General features: G+C 40.3%; 1 protein-coding gene across 3 annotated transcripts in view; it reads left to right on the forward strand.

The window, feature by feature from the left end:
- The first annotated feature begins 2,759 nt into the window (after positions 1–2,759).
- LOC113033288 (GDNF family receptor alpha-2-like) overlaps positions 2,760–20,718 on the forward strand; it is a 70,216-nt gene continuing 52,257 nt past the window's right edge. For all 3 annotated transcript variants that reach the window (XM_026186957.2, XM_026186958.2, XM_080309071.1), the window contains exons 1-2: positions 2,760–3,403; positions 4,654–5,010. In XM_026186957.2, coding sequence (XP_026042742.2) covers positions 3,352–3,403; positions 4,654–5,010 — 409 coding nt within the window. In that variant the 5' untranslated portion in view covers positions 2,760–3,351. The remainder of the gene's footprint in view (positions 3,404–4,653; positions 5,011–20,718) is intronic.

Raw genomic sequence — 20,718 nt, forward strand, 5'->3', positions numbered from 1 at the left:
CTGATTTGAACTGAATTTAGGCTCTGCAGCTGGAAGCTGTGGCGTTTCAACTATATTATGAACTATACAAATTTTCCCTTTGACTAAAATCGACTTTTAGTCAAGAGTTTTGCAAAGGTAATTTGCAACAGCAGGTCCCAACCTTAAATAATTTATGGCTGTATGGTACACAAGCAGAGGTTTCATCTTCAGCGTCTCTTATTTCACCAAGTGGAATAAGATAGGATGGGATAAAGCCATAGTTTGCTGTTTGAAATAATTTAACACAGGGAATTGAAATCACTTACATTTTTGTCATGTTCCTCTGCTCAGCTGCAGCTGTGTCTTTTAATAAGCATGCTGTACATGTCTCCCAAGATACACATTAATTAGCCTATAATTCCTAATCTAATCAGTCATGCTTAACCTTTTCAAGTGCCTGCCTGTGTGCGTGCGTGCAAGTGTGAGCATAAGAGATGCTCAACTTTATTAGTACTCACACCACTGGCAGCGACCAGCAGAGAGTGATCCAGCGACCTTTGCACTCAAATGAATCTTGGGTTAAATGTTTCATTAACCAAAAACGCAGCTGAAGCAAATCTCCATCCAATTTACCAAATGACAAAGACAAAATCATCATCATGGCTCATTCAAGGTGCAATATAGATAACACTTTGGTGGCCAAATGGGCCAGATTCATGTGGGTAGAGCCCAACAGTCATTAGGAGAAAACTAAACATGATAAACAAACATGCTAGCATTCAAGTTTGTCTTCCCTGCTGTCAAGGTGACAGCTTTCAACTCTCTGAGCTCTTATTTGACCCACGAGAGTAAGCAGTAACTCACTCTGAACCCCCTTGCTGTCTCACTAAGCACAAGTTATTGCCTTAACTTTGAGTCTTATCTGTATCATTATTTCATATCCCATGAATTCATAACGATATCATCTATATTCACCATATTAGAGACACTTCTAAAAGACAGGGAGTGATTTCCCTCAGTAGTGAGAACCATGTCTACTATATCCAGATTTGTCATTCTCCATCTTCACGGTCTTGAGCCATGTTGTCGGAGCCCAGTTATTTGACATATAGATTACGCACATCTCTGCACGCATCTGTCTACATGCTCTCTCGCTCTGCACTGCATATAAGTATGAGCCTATTTATAAAAGATAGCACAATTATAGACGCATGCAATTGTGTAAAAAAAACCGCGATTAAATTGCAAATGCCTTATGAAGTCAGAATGGAGCAATTAAATACCCCTAGAGGAGCTGAATCATGCAACGTCAAGAAGAAGAAGAAAAAAAGAAAGCGAGGGGAGGATTTATCCACATTGCACTATTGTGGATAGACATAATATGAAGCCTCAATAAGACTTCACGTTTGTTTTTTTATTCAGTGCATCCACTGCTAATGTTTCTTTCTTGATTTCATGCCTTTTTTGTTTTATTATAAATGCCTTCATCCTCGCGAGCCTGCTACTCAAGCAACTGTAGCCTTCATCCAGTTTATGCATGCGATCTTCGGTGAGAAATCACTGCTAAAATAAATGGATGAAATTGCTCTGGTATTTGAAATAGATGCACGAAAGGCAAAAGGTTGCCATTTTCAGGTGAAATATACACTTCCACTTAAAAAACATTTGAGGAATAGTCTCCAGCAGCCACTGCAGCTCTAATTCAGGACAGTTTCTGGATACTCATGATGGTGGATGATGCTTTACAGTGTCCTCATAATGACAGCGACTTCATACTCGAGAAATGAGAATAAGCCTGGGCCGATATAGGCAGAATGAGGCTGATGTTGCCATTATAACGGCAAGCTGTTTTCCCTCTTGGATGAAAGCCTGGGCTGACAGTCAGACATCATTATGAGCCAGTGGCCTTGCAGTTTGTCACTGTCACAACCTCTAAATAGAGACTTTGTTTTCAAGATTTGTAAAGATTTATGACATTATGGGCACTATTTAGGCGATGATGCACAACAAAGTCATTTTATTTAATGTGAAGCCACTTTGTAAAATGGCAGATTCTGCTGCTTGTGCGCTTAGCTATTTCCTCAGAGCATGACTATAATACGAGACATTGTGGTTATTTTCCCTTTCAAATCTTTCTCCGGAAAAAACCCAGATATGGTGTGAAGTGTTGAAATGAATGGCGACATTCTCATCATCATTGCAGCGTCCACCCTTTGATCCCAAATCCTAAAAATCAGACCTCAAATTTCTGTGGTTTGTAGAACCCAAGCCTAGATGTCAGCCAAAAAAATTAATTGTCCTGGTGACCTTGCAAAAATTCTTGAATAAAGCATTCCCTGTGTGCTGGCTGCCTTACTGTGATTGAAAAAAGCCAAGGTATTTATTATTCCTTCATAATTCTTTCCTTGATCAGTTGCAGTTTTGGCCTCGCTTCCCTTCAGCTGCACATTGAACAGAACTGTAAAGAATCTCTTATGGAAAGAAGATGGTATTCATGTAAGAGGGATATTATGAAACACATTCATTGTTGCATTAAAAGCATACGCTTTTAAACACCGGGGCCTGTAGCACCACGTGGAATCAAAGACATACCACACAGCTCAGGTGAGGTCCCTATAATTTCACATACCGTGGACCAGAGGTTAAAGGAATATTGATGATTGCTCTGTGGGATAACATTAATTATGGTCCTCTATGACCGCGTGCCTTCCACTGAAATCACTCACCAGCAGCGCCCTCTGCTGGTCCACGGGAGCCCCCGCTTTATAAAGTGCTGCGATGCCTCGACACGCATGCAGTCAGTGGAAAAGAAGCGTTCCCTCCCTTCTTGAGCGCGCAGCTTTTTGAGGGAACCACCGGTGAGGGGGCAAAAAAAACCAGTCAGCGTTTTGTAGCACTTTCAGATGAGTTCTTCTGCCTCCTTAGAGATACTGACATAGCTATCACAGACCGCTTTGCGCCAGTTTAAGGACTGTTTTAGGGACAATTTGTCTACAAGGGCCAACTGGAGCGGGCAGCTCTTATAATGCGGAGAGATCAAGTCTCAGTAGTTTGTCGGTATGAACGCAGCGCAGACGGACCCTGAATAACTGCTCTTACGGATTGACTGCTTGTTTGATTGCCATTTGATCTTTTTTTCCCAGTGTCAAGGAATTCTTTCCTTTGTCGTGATTAGTTCATTATTAAGATATAAAATAAAATTGTGGATTACTTTTTGGGGGATTCGAGGATATTTTCGGAGCTGCATGTTTCTTTTAAAATTTGAATGAGGGTTTTTTACAGTTATCCTGCGCCTGGGTCACGGATCCGGAGAGGGGAGTTAATCCTTGAAAAGGTGGAAATATTCGTGTAATTCTAGCACAACTCATCCTTCTTGCGGCTGAGTCCAAAATGAAGTCTGTCACTGTGTGGATGTGCGTCTGCACCCTTGTTCTGCTCCCAGGTAAGAAGTTCCATTTGAGAATCACTCTCAGCCGTGCACATTAGGACATTAGTGATGATGTACACAACTGTGTTATTTTACCACTTTAAAAAAATATTAATAATGGAGTTGTTGTAGAATAGCAGGTAATCAACTCTTTAAAAATAAAAATAAAGATGAATTATGTATAGCTGGCATCTGATGGCTTTCTTCTTATATTGGGTTTGATTTTGATTAGACTATGTTCGATTTTCACCCAAAGCTACAAACCGAACTTGGTCTATGCGAGTGAGTCGTTTGCAGCCCACATAACACACTCAGAGCTTCCACAGTGAAAGAAGAGCTCATTATTGTAACGAGAAAACATAGCTTTCAGTCAGCCAAAAATATTGCACAAGATTAATATATATATATATATTATTTTTGCTAGTTGGTTGAACATGACGGAATCCACCACCACAAATCGTCATCGCCATCATTATGATCACATTAGCATTATCAGTATGTTCCCCCAAACGCATGCATTCGCATTTAAATGACATCCCTGACGGGCTGACTGACAGCCCCACAATAATTTAACGTTTAACTTTATGTATGTCTTTTCTGACCCGCTGCTCTCCGGCTGATGCTCTTCTTCTCCTGATCTAAATGCACAACATCCCCACAAGGGGTCTCTCTTGTCATTTCACCAGAACTCTGTGTACTTAGCTTCGTGTGTGAAGGTGCATTTCAATCTCAAACTCTTGTCAAATGGCAACACTGGAGTCTTGCTCTGTGGATTACTGTTTACTCTGTGTAAGCTCATTTTCTGCTCACCTAGATGCAAATTAAGCGTAGTCCTTGGCATGATATAATTAGATATTATTCAGTGATCGGATATACCTTTGGTTAGATTTAATAAGAATCTGAGTCTAGTTCTCTTTTGCTGCATTAAATGCACCAAAAACCTGTCTCGGTAAGCACCTAAATAACCCGCTATAAAGTAAACGAGACATAGCAAAACACTGCATAGAGGAGTGTATGAGCAATGTGCACCGGAGGAATAACTAACTGGCTTGCTAAAAGATGCCTGGGCAGGTATGGGCCTATAATAGGCTGCAAATCTGGTTTGTTCCCACATACAACTTGTTGCATAAATGGAACAGAGGATAAAGCATGAAGATAGACAGATACTAGCACACATAAAACACTAAACCCCCAAACATTAATTTGCAGTTTCTCAGTCACCATTCAGTTTTTACCACCACATATTTTTCTTTCTCTCCACATAGATGAGGCAGCAGGTTCCTGGGGTGTTCCCTCAGCTTTGCCCGTGTCTTTGGCTAACAGTGCTCCAGGATCTTCAAGCATCAAATCTGGGCCTGGAGCTCAGCCAGAATGGGTGAACTGCATCGAGGCAAGTGAAATGTGTAACCAGGACCCTCAGTGCAGCTCTTGGTACCGAGTTATGCGCCAGTGCCTTGTGGGTAAGGAGAAAGATGCCATGCTAGATAACAACAGGGAGTGCCAGGCTGCTCTGGAAGTGCTGCTGGTTAGCCCTCTGTATAACTGCCGTTGCAAGAGGTCCTTGAAGACGGAGCAGCAGTGTCTACAGATCTACTGGTCTATAAACATGGGACGCAATGAAGGTAGGAGGCAGGTGCTTTCAAGGTCTCACAAAATTCATGCTACCAAATTTTAACTGTACATTTTGTGAGCAATATAATAAAGGTCCACAGTGCCCCTCTTATCCCTCCTTCAGTTCTTTTGCGTGAGCTCTGTGGTCATGTACAGCAAGATGCAAGTAAAAGCAGCTGTTTATTATCCTTTGACAGATATGCAGCATACTTTCATTGATAGCTATATATGTGACTCACAGTCTAGAGGATTCTGACATGTATTTTTTTATGAATCTACTGACGTCGAGTACCAGTTAGTTTGTTTTCCGAGCAAAGACAAGAAGTAACCACACCCACTGTTGATGCCCTATTCCCCAGCGCCCTCTTACAGGGATACCCAGAAGCCCCTGATGAAAAATATATGCTTTCCTACTTTCCACACCCTCTCAGATGTAATGGAGCTATAATGGAATTACATTAGATGGACATGTTATGGTAGACTTATTGGTTTTCACCTAAAGTGTTCCATTTTACCTTGTAATTACTTTACAGTCATATAGCACAGTGGGCCTTATGTGTCCACTTTTGTGGGACATAAAATCACACTCAAAGGCTGATTTGTTGAAACCCTTTTTTAAGACAAGCTTCCTGTATTTTGATTTGAGATATCCTACACCTAAAGCTTTAAAGTTGTGATACACAGAAATAGAACATAGAAAAACAATCCACACCAGAATATAAAATCAGAGAGCCCTACCTACATCTTTCCCCTCTCAGGCCAACGCCAGTGTGATTGGACAAAATTTAAAAAAACATCACTTACATCACTTAAGACTCAAAGTACCAGAATGTCCTCCAGTTTACCCATTTTACTGCCATGCCTTAGTTCTTGTTTGGTCATTTTCCCTCTGTACAATACTTCAACAGATCTGATTTGAAGATTTCTGCAATTGACCAAAGTTTACATACAGAATTAATTTCTTAAAACATAAGAAAAGAGGCCGAACGCGTGCAGAAGCTTAATACCCTCTCAGATTATATCAGTTACCATATACTCAAAGTTTCGTATGTGCTTTTCTAGTCCAGTGTCACTAAAAGTGTGTTTCTCATTCCACATCAAGGGTAAAAACCACGCAAGCCTTATATTAGGACAAATCTGTCTGCTGGAGATGCACCACCCTAGAGATCACCCTAAAGGGGAACCCTAACCCAAGTGTGACATTTGTTAATACATGTGATCAAAGTCTATTTGGCAGATTCCAAGCGTCCATGTAAGCATGCAGCACATAATGTACTCAGCTGTTTTGACACGTGGGGTAATGATGGAGACATTTCAAAGTCTCCGAGCTTTGAGCATTTTGGGCTTTTGTGTGGTGATCTGTGAAGTGATTCGCCAGGCTGACTACTCATAGCGCCAGTTACACTTCATCAGACTTGTGGCAGCAGAAGGTCCCTGACATGAGTTCAAGGGAAATGTGATGACATGGATGTTCCTCAGGCCCTGTGTCTCGCTTCCTGTCTTCTTCTCTTTTTCTAAATGTAATGATCTTTCTGTTCTCCCACTGCGCCTCATTTATGCCCCCACCTTCTCCTTTCCCCAAAAAATAGCCGCACCAGTCAATGGGTTTGAATGCGTCATGTAAGTTGCCTGGGCTGTCAAGAATAGAGACCTCCCGTGCCTCCAGTGTGTCCTTCACAGAGCATGTGCATCTGAAGAATACTTTCAGCGGTGACCCATTTTGGTCCTGTCACCCTTAGAGATAAAACCTGCTTTAACACAAACAAAAAGCTCTTACAGTGCAGCTTTAATCTAATCACGATCCACTGTGCAGTCAAGCAGGCTTTTGTTAACTGGAAACAATCTGTGTACAACATCCATCTCTGGAAACAAACATGAAAAGCTGAATCCCAGCAGACCCTCATGAAGTGGTGCTAAACCACTTAAAAACTGTGTGGATAAAACAGGATGGTTTGTAGCTTTGGAAAATTTCTTTGCTGCATTAATACGGAGAGACAATTGGAGAAGAGAGAAACATCTGAATAGAAATGGACTTGGATTCAAAGAAATGTAGCCAGACAAGGTCAAAGGATATGAATGGCCAACAGGAAGAGAGATGAGATTTTTAAAGTGCTGTGTAATTTCTACTGATGTGACGAGCATGGATACGGCATAGAGAATGTGTTTAATACTTTGTCAATACACAAAGGTCAATATATATATCTCAGAAAGTGTAAGAATCGATAAAGAAATCTTATTGTAGCTAGAATTTGCTATGTTTTGCATGAACTGTGTTAGCCAGGGACATGAACTTGGCCTGCAGGCTTGAGAGCTAAACCACTTTGTCAGTGAAGAGAAAGCTGATGAGGACCAAGGATGGACTGGGATTGACACAACATCCTGCTCTCCTTTCACAAACCTCCCACAGATACTTCACTGCCTCAGGCAAGGTTAACCCACTATCCCAGCTTTCTGGGAGTAAAGACCTCTTGTCAATATATCATTGTAAATATATAAATATAATTATATATATATAATTTAAAATTAAATGTGTGGTCTTAAGTCACAAAAGACTGTTTCGTGATCCCAATACCTGACAGTGGTTTGATGCACAGCCTAGGATCTGTGACCCTCTACTTACTTTAGCCCTCCATACGAGTGTCTGTGAAGTAATTCCAGGGATGTATTTAGTTACATCTACAGTAAGTAACTGCTTTGAAAAGGTTAACTTAGAACAAAGAGTTTTTTTCCTCTACTGCTCACCAGAATAAAACATATTTGTAACCAAAAAGCTTTTTGTTCACTCTGTTGAGTCAGTTGCATTTTCTAATGCTTGTAAATGCCTTGAAAGGAAATGTTTTATCTTTGTACTTTATAGATCATAGCAGTATTATTGCTTATCAGCTATATGAGTGAGTTGGTCTACCTTACCAACAGGTTCTCTGATATGGAACTGCTTGGAAAATGGGAAATAGGTGCTGGGATTTATCGAAACATGCAGACATACTTGAAATACAGTGGCAAAAGCAGAGTTTTTACAATTCTAACAAGCTTGAAAGTCTATATTTGGTATGATGACCTTTATTTGTCAACACAGCCTGAACTCTCTTTGGCAAGCTTTTTTTTTGTCATTTATTTCTTTACGTAGTCTTCAAAAATAGATATCCTGGCTTCTTGAAGGACATTCACAGCTTTTTTGGATGCAGGTTGCATTTTGTTTCATTCTCTGTCAAGAGGATCCCATACTGCGTCAATAATGTTCAGATCCAGATTTTTGGGGAGGCCAATCCATGACTGATAGTGTTCACTTGTGAGTTTTCTTTTTCTTTCCAAGTATGTTTTTACTGCATTGACAGTATGTTTGGGATCTTTGACTGTCACTGTTGTAACTAACCCTAACCCGCACAACATGTCGATATATATGTCAGGTTTTTGGCTCTTTGGGAATCACTTTGTTGGTGTTAAAATACCAGAGCAATACCTACAAACCTGAGAGAATAGCTCAAAGAAGACATCGTTTGTGCAGAGATCGTGTCCTTGTGCCAGAGAGGCTGACCAGACAGCAATCAACACTCAGGCCCAGCAAAAGCATATTAGCCAGGAAGGGCTTTACTCACTGTCCATTATGGTTTGTTGCTAAAAGACTCCAAATTGGTCATCCCAATGGTCATGCCTGAGAAGCAGTATGGTGGCCAGGCATAGGCAGACAAATAGGTGAATTGGTGAGAAACAACATGTCTCAAAGAACGTGTGATCCTAGTAGAGCTACTGTTGCCCAGTGAGCTTCTAGGCAGGCCATGGCAGAAAGTGGCTGGAGATTTGTTCAACTTGAATGGCAGCAACTATTAATGAGCCCATATACCCACACTTTTGGAGTTTTGGTATTTCCTTGTAGACTTTATTTGAAATATCAAGCAAACTACCTGGTTTGCATTTGTCTTACATTCTTAAAATCTACTAAAAATTGTTTTGTTTCACTCTCAGCTGTCAGTTAGTCCTCAGGAAACCATAAACCACCAAATGCAAATTTCAGCATCAAAGTCACAGAACCACTAAACTTATTAAAATTTAGCCTCTACAACACATGAATGTGTGGACAAAACTTAAGCATACACACACAAACACACAAATCGCTGATATGTGAAAAACCTTTTTGATGTGTGTGGAAAATATCTGTGTGTGTGAGAGAAAACAGACCTCAAACCACTGAAAGAAGCATGTCTGCAGACATAAAGATAATGAAGAGATGCTGCTGCTGGGAAAGTGTACGAAATAGATAAAAATCATTTCATCCATGCATATGTGTGTTACTGAGATGAAGACACAAACATGTGAACGTCTCTTTCTAGAATGGCAGATTATGAAGTCAAAGAGAAAAAGACTTCAGCATGAAAACAGTGTGCCTGCCCAGCATCCACACTTTTGAAACTCTGTAATCTATTAAATGTGTGTGCTGCGACGTTATTTCGCAGGCAAAGACATACTTTTGAAATTGCACTTACATCTTAAAGCATTTTCATGCTTTTCATGTTTTGGTTATTAAATGTGACTGTTTACCTCTTTACTTTTAAAGAAAGATAGGCCATTGTAACACTTGAGATCAAAGCTGGGCTGTATGCAGCTACCTTGGATCTAAATGGACAGAGATCAGGTTAAAGAAGTCTGAATTCAATAGTCAGAAGATGCTTTGACTGAAATATATGAGGCCCAGTCATGCTTTATAATCTCATCTTTTTAGAAATCTCTTTAACTAGCAGCATATCTAGTCTTGTCCAAGATATGCTAATATGTAAGAATTTGTACCAATGTGAGACGAAATGGAGCTCAAACCACTGAAACCAACGTGTCTTCATACAGATAATGAAGACTAACGAAGAGATGATGAAAACATAACATAAGATAAAATGGTGCGTTTTTATCTGTCCAGATACTTATGGCCTAAACCAGCGGTCCCCAACCTTTTTTGCACCACGAACCAGTTTATGCCCGACAATATTTTCACGGACCTGCCTTTAAGGTGTCGCGGATAAATACAACAAAATAAAACTAGTACCGGTACCGAAAAAAAGAAGATTTATTCATAACACACGTGAAAAGACCCAGGAAAACCGAGTTAACGATAAAAACGATAACAAAATAACGCTGAAAACCGATAAAAACCCTGAAAACCATACATTTCACACCTGAGCCTCAACTCTCGCGGCCCGGTACCAAACGACTCACGGACCGGTACCGGTCCAAGGCCCGGGGGTTGGGGACCGCTGGCCTAAACTGTATTTTGTGTGGATGGTTTACACGTAGGTCTTAGATGGATTAACAATTGGTAGCTACCTGTTAAGTCAATTGTTGAAAACAATGTAAAAAAGAAAAAGTTGTGTGAGAGTGTGCGCAGTCACTCACACACACACACACACACACACACACACACACACGCGCGCGCGCGCACACACACAGACACACACACACACACACACACACACACACACACACACACAACAGACAAATATTCTGTTTTTTATTTGAGATTCCTGAGTTTAGACATTTAAAACACATAATTCCACTCTTCAAGTGGTTAAAGAATATGAGCTTTCAATATTCATTCAGATTTTTTGTCATTATTTTTGTCATTAGTCAGCTTTTTCTAATGTATGTTTAAAAGATATTCAGCTACTTTCCAGCTTTGAAACTTCTTCTTCTGTGTGAATTTTAACTTTCTAACTGTTAAGCACTTTGACTTTCAGGGGACTGATTCTGTGTATTTCAGCTTATTCTCTAATTTATTATGACTTTAGGTTGCCGGTCCGAGCCCCGGCTCAGACAGTCTCGGTCGTTGTGTCCTTGGGCAAGACACTTCACCTACCGCCTACTGGTGTTGGCCAGAGGGGCCGATGGCGCGATATGGCAGCCTCGCCTCTGTCAGTCTGCCCCAGGGCAGCTGTGGCTACAACTGTAGCTTGCCTCCACCAATGTGTGAATGTGAGAGTGAATGAATAGTGGTATTGTAAAGCGCTTTGAGGGCTCCCGAAAAGCTCTATATAAATGCAATCCATTATTATTATTTATTTTATTTTTATGGTGCACAGTGGCTGTGGTCCTTATGGCCAGTATTGGGTTACATCAAATGTAGTAGACTAATTTGCATTTAAGCTCATGATGCTTAGATTAATTCACTGAATTACACCCCTATGCCATCTGTATACAGTCTAGTGTAAAGATAATATACACTATACAGTGTAGGAAGTGGAAATCAGGCAAGACAGAATTTCTGTACTTTTGTAACCAAAATATAATTTTATGTCTGTTAAACTGTGTTATCTTTGACATTGATGTAGATTCGGGTAAAGAGATGGGAACAAACTGTGTGTTTTTGTGACAGGCTGCTAGTAATGAAGTGTCTAAAAACTGGTTCTTTGCTAAGTTATCTGTTGTGCGTAGACACAGCACTGCTTCATCGCATAAGTGAGGTGAGTTTTCTATGATTCATAGGTCAATGTCAAGTGGCTTAACAAACAAAAGAAAACAAATATGCCTCTAAAAGTGTGTGTGTGTTTGCACCTCCCTGAGAAATTAGTATTGGCATCAGCATAAAGAATGTAGACCTCATTAATTACAACAACAGCAAGCACTGATACATAGTGCTTATTTTCAACAAATCTCTTACAGTGCTGACAGTTTGGGGCTTTTACTGCCCTCTACATCTGGTTTCATAACTGCCTATCTCTTGTATTGAAGATTATTTTGTTTGACTACATTGGACTTTTCATTAAACTCAAAAATCTTGTACAGTAAAGCTGCTGCAGATTCAGATATTAGATTTGTGATACATATTTAATATGTCTGTGAAGGTTCTCAGTCATCCAGGTCATCGCAGTCAAAGGAGCTTGCAAAGAAAAGCGTCTGGACTTCTTTAAGTTAGTTGAAGACGTTTCACCTCTCATCCGAGAAGCTTCTTCAGTTCTAAGGTCAAATGGTGGGGAGTCCCAGATTTAAACCTAGTGGGAGTATCCCCCCACTAGGTGCGGCTCTGGATCGTGGCAGAAATCGTGGAAATCCAGATGGTAGCCAGTGATAGTACTTTTTGTCTAATAAGTGTTACTGTGGGTGATATTTGATGCTTCTCCTCTGTTGTTCAAACATTCAAAAAATATGTATCTGCGTGATGATGTGGGGGGATACTCCCACTAGGTTTAAATCTGGGACTCCCCACCATTTGACCTTAGAACTGAAGAGAGCTTCTCGGATGAGAGGTGAAACGTCTTCAAGTAACTTAAAGAAGTCCAGACGCTTTTCTTTGCAAGCTCCTTTGACTACATATTTAATAACTTCCAAGATTCATAGTGAAAGCGTGTTCACGACGGTTCCTAAAATTTTAGGAAATTTGAGAAATTTTAGGACTTTATTGTCAGTAATCATATCATATTTAGGGAATAGCATAACTGGTCCTCAAACTTGACACAGTAATGTTGTTTCTTGTGTTACCTAAGTCCTTCAGTTATCTGTAAAATGTGCAGAGGCAAAGCCATCAAAAGACCTTGGTTTGTGTGGGAGAAAACAAGCTTCTCAACGAAGGTCACGTTTTTCATCACTGACAGTTGAAGCCATCAAATGTTGGTGCGGCTCTGGATCGTGGCAGGAATCCTGGAAATCCAGATGGTAGCCAGTGATAGTACTTTTTGTCTAATAAGTGTTACTGTGGGTGATATTTGATGCTTCTCCTCTGTTGTTCAAACATTCAAAAATATGTATCTGCGTGATGATGTTTTTTTTCTATAATAACGATGTAGACTCGCTAACAAAGAAAAAAGAAAGAAAACACCAGCTGCTATGTGTTCACCTTGGATTCATTGAGGACAATAAGGGAATATTGGATGTTTTGGTTTGTTTTTTTAGTTAACCAGTAGCCAAGCAACAACAGTCAGTAAGTGTAATGTCTGGTTTGTGCTGCCACATATTTCAGACTGATGATGGGGTTCATGCTTTAGCCCTCAGTGTTAAACTGTGCGACATCCACCCTTTCGCACTTCTCTCACATAGCTCTGTCAGCCTTAAAACTGAAAATGTCAACGTATTTGACACTATACCCAGAGACTTTAAAGTTAAACATTGACCAAGTCAAACCCAGACTCACCATGAGATAGCCTGACGGAAAGGCCGTCAAGCTGAAGTATGTTCTGTGTCCATGAGATGTGACTGTAAATTACAATCCAAGTGAGTGTGACCAGTGTTTCAAAGTTGACAATGCGTGAGAAAAAAGTGTGCCGAGGCTGAGAAAACATACAAAGCGCCTCGACAAAGTGACAGCAGTATGATTCATAACCGTCATCTAGTGCTGCTTGATGTGTCTTCTTGAAATATCAGCAAGCTGACACATCTCAGCAGGTGTTTAACTACACTTCTGAAACATTTTACATTTCACACCATGTCCTTACCCTTGTGAATGTGGTGGAATAACAAGGCCATGAAGCTAGAATGTGGGGCCACATCTCCCATTATTCTAGTCTGCCTCCATTTGTCTTAAAATCTTGAAAATCTTTTTTCAGTGGTAGGGTAAATGGTGTCATGTTAATTGTGTTTTCTCACAGAAGATGGCAGCTGAATTCAATGCATCAGTGCAACTGTCCTTAATGGATAATGGATGGATTCTGCTCTGAATGGGCCCGTGTCAGTGCAAGGCGAGTGAATCTGTGCAGGACTCTTGAATCCATAAAAGAAGTAATTAAGAAAGAACTGTTGGCTGCTACACAGGGGAATATTGCATAGGTGGCTCTCAATTATGCTCCGGGGCTCGTGTGAATATTGCACAATTGAAGATTTAAACAATAAGTTCCATACCTCTAACATACACATTTTTTCCCCAGCCTCAGCTGTGAAATCACGCCCTGGCCCTCAAAGCAGGAGCCTTTGTGAATATCATTCATAGCAATTTAATTAGCTAACTTTCTCTTCAGTGAGAGGAAGGAGTGCTCCATTAGTTTGTTCCAGCTCATTGTGAGAGGAGTCTTTACATGAAATGACGAGAATGCCGCAATTTTGCGGAGTGATTTATTTTCTCCACTTTTATGAACGTCAGCATTGCAAAGGTCACTTGCTTAATATGTCGCTACATCATTCTAATGCCACAGGGCGGCCCCTAATGCTGCGGGACGTTACACGAAATGGACAGTGTGAGAATGCCGTGGACATCATGGTAGACTTCGGTGGTGAAGAGGAGTAATGGAGAGAGCAAGAGAAAAGACAGGAGGCGAGGGCAAGAAGCGAGGACGGGATGGTAGATAAATGATGAGGGGGCAAGGAAACTTAAGAGAGAAACGGAAAAGGAGTGAGAAGAAGAGAGAGAGCGTCATGGAGGGTGCTACAGGAGGAAGGGGGGTGGCGGTTGCAAAGGTACACAGTATTCCTGGGTGAAACCATCATTACTATGAGCAATGGTGGCAGTCACTGGCCATTACCTTAGCCATCCACTGTCATAAGCAGAACATTTTTCCAGCCTGCCCTGCATGTCAGGGTATACGGCGAGTAGGCTCTTGCATGCTGAATGTGTCCTCTTTGCTTTCTCCCTCCCTGAGCTGGAGACCCATACGGTACTCACTAGGTAGCCGCTTCATCATCAGAGGAAGGGACCTGTCAATAGATCCTGTGTGTGATCAATACGGTCTTTCACAGCTTCCCCTCCTTGTCCTTTTCATCCTTCCTTCTCCCCTAGCATCTTTCATCCCCAAATGTGAAAGGGATCAGTAAAATAGGATGACAAAACAGGCACTGTTTGTCCTGGTAAATCTGTCTAATGATTTTCTATACTGTAAGGTGAACTGGCCGAAAATTACTCCCATTCACTTTGAGCCTAGTATAGAGTGTGACAGTGCAGCTGAAATGAGGGCCGGGTAGTGGGGTTTAGATTAGCCTTTTATAGCGGAGTGAGTTCTCTAGGTTCTCTATCAGAGGCGGGAGTGAGTGGCGGGGCTTTCTGCTCTTTGAATACTGTCATGATGTGGGCATTAAGACTCACTCCTGCAGAAAGGTTCACAGAGGTGCTGAATGAATGCGCATCATAGAAGTCAACTACAAGGCCTCTTTTTCTCTCTATCGCTCGCCTTTAACTCTGCTCATAAAATAGCTACTTGCGTTTTTCCCTCTATTTTCCATATAGAGGAATTTAAAGCAGAAGAAACGAGTCGTATGTTTTATATAGCCATACCTTACTTAATAACCAGATTGTCTATACAGCAGCTCTAAATATCTTTACAGTAAGTATTTATGTTGCTTCATATTGAGTATTTAAGTCTTACTATTGTAAAATTGGAACTTGTATCACCTACAAAGTGTGTGAAAGGATTAGTCACTGTTTTTCCCTATCAATATTCAACATTTAGCACCTGGCGCCAAGCATAGGGATGATTTAGGTACGTGAGAGTGGAACGCTTTTTTTTTTTTTTTTTTAATCAACATTGCATTCACATAGCCAAAGGAAGGGCTGAAAAAACTCAACATTCATTTTTTTTCCTCTCCTTTTTTAGCTATATTTGCCCAACACGCCATGCTGGATTGAAATTGTGACTTGAAATATTATTCTGAGCTAATACCAATATTCTATTTGTATGGTTTGAAATTGAGTTTAAAATGTCAATATAACTTCAAAAGCTGAGCTGTTAACAGAATATACCCTTCAACTTTTGTTTTGTTAAGTGCAATTTTTAAAAAATGCGTTTGTGGTACAACTTGTCTTTGTCGAGATGAACACATAATAGGAGGAAATATTAATGCATTTTATTATAATGTGATTTAAAAAGGTGTTTTTTCTTATTAATTTATAAAAGTATTCTCTAAGATATGAAAGGAGCCCAGGCTGGCACGCCTAAACTCCACAGACAGCTCATTTACAAACTTTTCAAGCTCTGACAGCAGAGGCTTGGTTACATGCAAGCTGAGCATGTGCAGCAGCCTGCAGAGCTCTGCAGAAGACGTCCAGCTGTGCTCCAGGCCGTGCAATGAGTTTGCAATTAGTCTAAGATATCGTTTTGTTGCATATTCTTATTATATGAGTGGGAGATAATATGTGTGCAGTGTAAATGGGTGTTTCCTGCAACACAAACAGAGAACAAGGTGAAATGAATATTAAACTGATGGACAATAACTAAAGGGAAACCATTAAAAACAGATGGTGAACGACTTCTAGCTTCTGGCCATAAACCATTTGCCAAGAATGTCACGAAAAAACCATAGGCAAGGCAAGGCAAGGCAAGTTTATTTGTATAGCACAATTCAACAACAAGGTGATTCAAAGTGCTTTACAGAGACATTAGAAACAAGAACAAATAAAAAGCATGATTTAAAATTGATTAAAACAAGCAAATAAACTAACTAACTAATTAACAAACAAACAAACAACAGTATATAAAATCAAAACAGATAAAATCAGAATAGTAGATAAAATCAGTAGTTAAATGTAAGTTTTGAAATTTAAGCTTAAAGTGTGGATTTGGTGCTTTATTCAAATGCAGCTGAGAACAGGTGAGTCTTCAACCTGGATTTAAATAAACTGAGTGTTTCAGCTGATCTGAGGCTTTCTGGGAGTTTGTTCCAGATATAAGGAGCATAAAAGCTGAATGCAGCTTCTCCGTGTCTGGTTCTGACTCTGGGAACTGATAAAAGACCGGATCCAGATGACCTGAGGGATCTGGATGGTTCATACTGGGTCAGGAGGTCATTGATGTATTTTGGTCCTAAACCATTCAGAGCTTAATAGACCAGCATCAGAACTTTAAAGTCTATCCTCTGACGGACAGGCAGCCAGTGTAAAGACCTCAGAGCTGGACTGATGTGGTCCACTTTTTTGGTCTTAGTGAGGACTCGAGCAGCAGAGTTCTGAATGAGCTGTAGTTGTCTGACTGATTTTTTAGGTAGACCTGTAAAGATGCTGTTACAGTAATCAAGCCTACTAAAGATGAATGCATGGACTAGTTTTTCCAGGTCCTGTTGAGACATCAGATCTTTTATCCTTGATATATTCTTGAGGTGATAGTAAGCTGACTTTGTTATTGTCTTAATGTGTTTTTCTAAGTTTAGGTCTGCATCCATCACTACACCCAAATTTCTCGCCTGGTTTGTGGTTTTTAGATGTATAGATTGAAGTTCTCTGGTGACCTGTAATCGTTTTTCTTTGGCGCCAAAGACTATTACCTCAGTTTTGTTTTTGTTTAGCTGGAGAAAATTGTGGCACAACCAGTCATTGATTTCCTCAATGCATTTACCAAGAGCCTGTACAGGGCCTCGGTCTCCTGGTGACATTGTGATATATATTTGTGTGTCATCTGCATAGCTGTGATAGTTTATTTTGTTGTTGTTTATAATCTGTGCCAGTGGGAGCATGTAGATGTTAAACAGAAGGGGTCCCAAGATGGAACCTTGGGGAACTCCACATGTGATACTTGTCTGCTCAGATGTGAAGTTACCTATTGATACAAAGTATTTCCTGTTTTCTACGTATGTTTTGAACCAGTTTAGTACAGTTCCTGAAAGACCTGCCCAGTTCTCCAGTCGTTTGAGTAATATGTTGTGGTCAACTGTATCAAATGCTGCACTGAGATCCAGTAAAACTAGGACTGACATTTTTCCACTGTCTGTATTCAGACATATGTCATTAAACACTTTGGTCAGAGTGGTTTCAGTGCTGTGGTTCTGTCTAAAACCTGACTGGAAGGCATCGTAGCAATTATTCTGTTTTAAGAAGTAACTGAGCTGTTGAGAAACTGCTTTTTCAATGATCTTACTTAAAAACGGGAGATTTGAGATCGGCCTGTAGTTGTTCATTTGTGTCTTGTCAAGATTGTCCTTTTTCAGTATAGGTTTGATTACAGCAGTTTTTAGTGATTCTGGAAACACACCTGATAATAAAGAAAAGTTGACGATCTGTAACAGGTCTGACTCTAAAGTCTTTGAGACCTTTTTGAAAAAACTTGTTGGCATCTAAACAGCAGGAGGAGGAGTTCAGTTGACCTAAGATGTCCTCCAGGTCTTTGCTGTTAATAGGTTGAAACTGTTTCATGGTGTTTAAACAGTTTTTTGGTGGACACAGTACATATCCTGGATCTGCTGTTGATGTACCAATTGCTTGTCTAATTTTTTGGATTTTTTCAGTGAAGAATTTGGCAAAGTCATTGCAGGCCATGGTCGAATGAAGTTCAGCTGCCACTGACACAGGAGGGTTTGTTAGCCTGTCAACTGTAGAAAATAAGACCCGAGCATTATGGCTGTTTTTAGTGATGATGTCAGAGAAGTAGGACCTCCTTGCATTCCTCAGTTGTAAATTATAATTGTGAAGTTTCTCTTTATAAATGTCATAATGAACCTGGAGGTTTGTTTTTCTCCATCTGCGCTCAGCTTTCCTACACTCTCTTTTTTCATTTTTCACCAGTGTGGAGTTTCTCCATGGAGACTTTTTCCTTCCAGAGATAACCTTCACCTTAATGGGAGCAATAGTGTCCATTACATTTAACATGTTAGCATTGAAGCTATTGACGAGCTCATTGACTGACCCTCTGGACAGGTCAGGTGTTAATGGGAAGACCTGGTTAAAGATCTCACTACTGTGTTCAGTTATACACCGTTTTGTGATCACTGTTGTTGATATATTTGTGTGGGCTGAGATTTTACTTTCAAAGAAAACACAGTAATGATCAGACAGGCCCACATCAGACACAGTAACCTTTGAAATGCTCAGGCCTTTGGAGATCAGTAGGTCAAGAGTGTGTCCTCTATTATGTGTGGCCTCTGTTACATGCTGAGTCAGCCCAAAGTTGCCCAGAGTGTTACTCAGGTCTTTAGTCCCTTTGTCCTGAGGGTTGTCCACATGAATGTTAAAATCCCCAGCAATAATTACACAGTCAAAATCAACACAGATCACAGACAGCAGTTCACTGAGGTCATTAAAAAAGTCTGTGCAGTATTTGGGAGGCCTGTAAACATTAAGAAACACAACTTTGGATGGGGCCTTCAGCTGTAAAGCCACATATTCAAAAGACTGAAAACTTCCAGGAGATAGCTGCTTACATTGAAATGATTCATTAAATAAGACATAGGATAGTTTCCACCTCAAGAGTTCAACTTCATTGATAATGCATATGAAAAGAAAGAGTGATGGTACCTAATAGCTTTGTAAGACCCCTTATGGCAGCTAACAGCCCTGTGAACCCACCGGAAGGCATTATTTTTCTCATGCTGTAACTAGGGAAGGGCTGATTGTCTTTCATGCTCCATCCTGTCAGAGCAAATGAAGTCAAACGGAGGCTTAATTACAGCGATAACTTGTTGCCCTGCGGCTAAAAAACATCTGATCACTAAACAGCTGGGAGGAATTTTCTATTACTTGATGAATGCGTAATTGGGTCCAGGGTGACTGTCAAAGAGCAGTTTTCTTTAAGTACAACAAGGCCTCCTGCTGTGGGATTTCTCAGTCCTAAGGGTGTGTGTGAGATTATATTGTGTTTTGCAGTTTTATGATTTAGTACGGCTTGTACCATCCATTAGCTGCAGCTACTGTTGTGGGTTCACATTATTCTTCCACCAAGGCAAAAGCTGAGGTGGATGTATGCGATCAGAGCCATCTTTCTGTCTGTTTGTTCCTAGTAAGATTACACAAACCTGTCAAAGTGAATTTAATGAGCCATGAACGTAGAGCATAAGCCGAAGAGGATCCTACTAAATTTAGGCGTAGATTCAGATCGCTTTTAAAAATGCACAATAGGGTATTGACCTTGGTGGATCTTGATCTTTGTGAGTGCCCTTATAGGATCAGTACAGTACACACTGCACAGACACACTGTAAAATTTAACGTGCCTAAAATGGCTTGACTCTCGGCTGCCTGTGAAGCTTTCCTACAGTGTAAGAAGCTGCCTGAACAAAATAGTAAGCAACCTAATAACAAGTTGTTTGCTTGTGGCAAAAGATAGAACATGCCTTTTTCCATTTGGCTCTGTTCAGTGCAAAGCATTCGATTTTTCTGTACATTATTTCCTTCTTTTTTCTTCTTTTTTTTAAATGCACAATAGCGGTAGGTGCTGCTAAAAAAACATGGAAGGGTGGTAAAGGTGGTTGTTTGCTGTGTAGGTGGTAGTCTTGAACTCTTGAAAGGCTTCAGAGCATTATAGCTTTTGAAGGTAATTGTTGTAATTAGACATACTGCGAGATCTCAAGTTCTGGAACCTCCCGAGTCCTTCTGTCTTGATAGAAATGTAAGGACAAGCATGAACAGAGTTGTGAGTGATGCAACTGTGGATAAAAAACACAATACAGTACATCAGAAAGCAGAACTTAGATAGATAGATAACATGGAGATAGAGAAATCTATCTATCTATCTATCTATCTATCTATCTATCTATCTATCTATCTATCTATCTATCTATCTATCTATCTACCTACCTACCTACCTACCTACCTACCTACCTACCTACCTACCTACCTTCCTTTCTATCTTAGAGTGAATATGTGTTTCTGTATGGACACTTTGAGGATTTAGGTAGTTTAGTCTTTCAAAGGGTTTTCTGCCCCCAATTGTGCTGCTTCTTTCTTCCTCTGCAATTTTGTGCATCTTTTCTTTTCTATTCTTTGTGTGTGTCCCCCAGCACTTTTTTATTTCTCTCAAACAAATGTGAGATCCTGAACTGAGCAACATGTCAATAGCTGTGTGTGCTCAAAAAGTGGCCGGCTGAGCTACTCTTTTTTTCTTATGATTGCCAGTTCCGA

The sequence above is a fragment of the Astatotilapia calliptera genome, chromosome 12, assembly GCF_964374335.1.
Source record: "Astatotilapia calliptera chromosome 12, fAstCal68.1, whole genome shotgun sequence".
NCBI classification, from domain to species: domain Eukaryota; kingdom Metazoa; phylum Chordata; class Actinopteri; order Cichliformes; family Cichlidae; genus Astatotilapia; species Astatotilapia calliptera.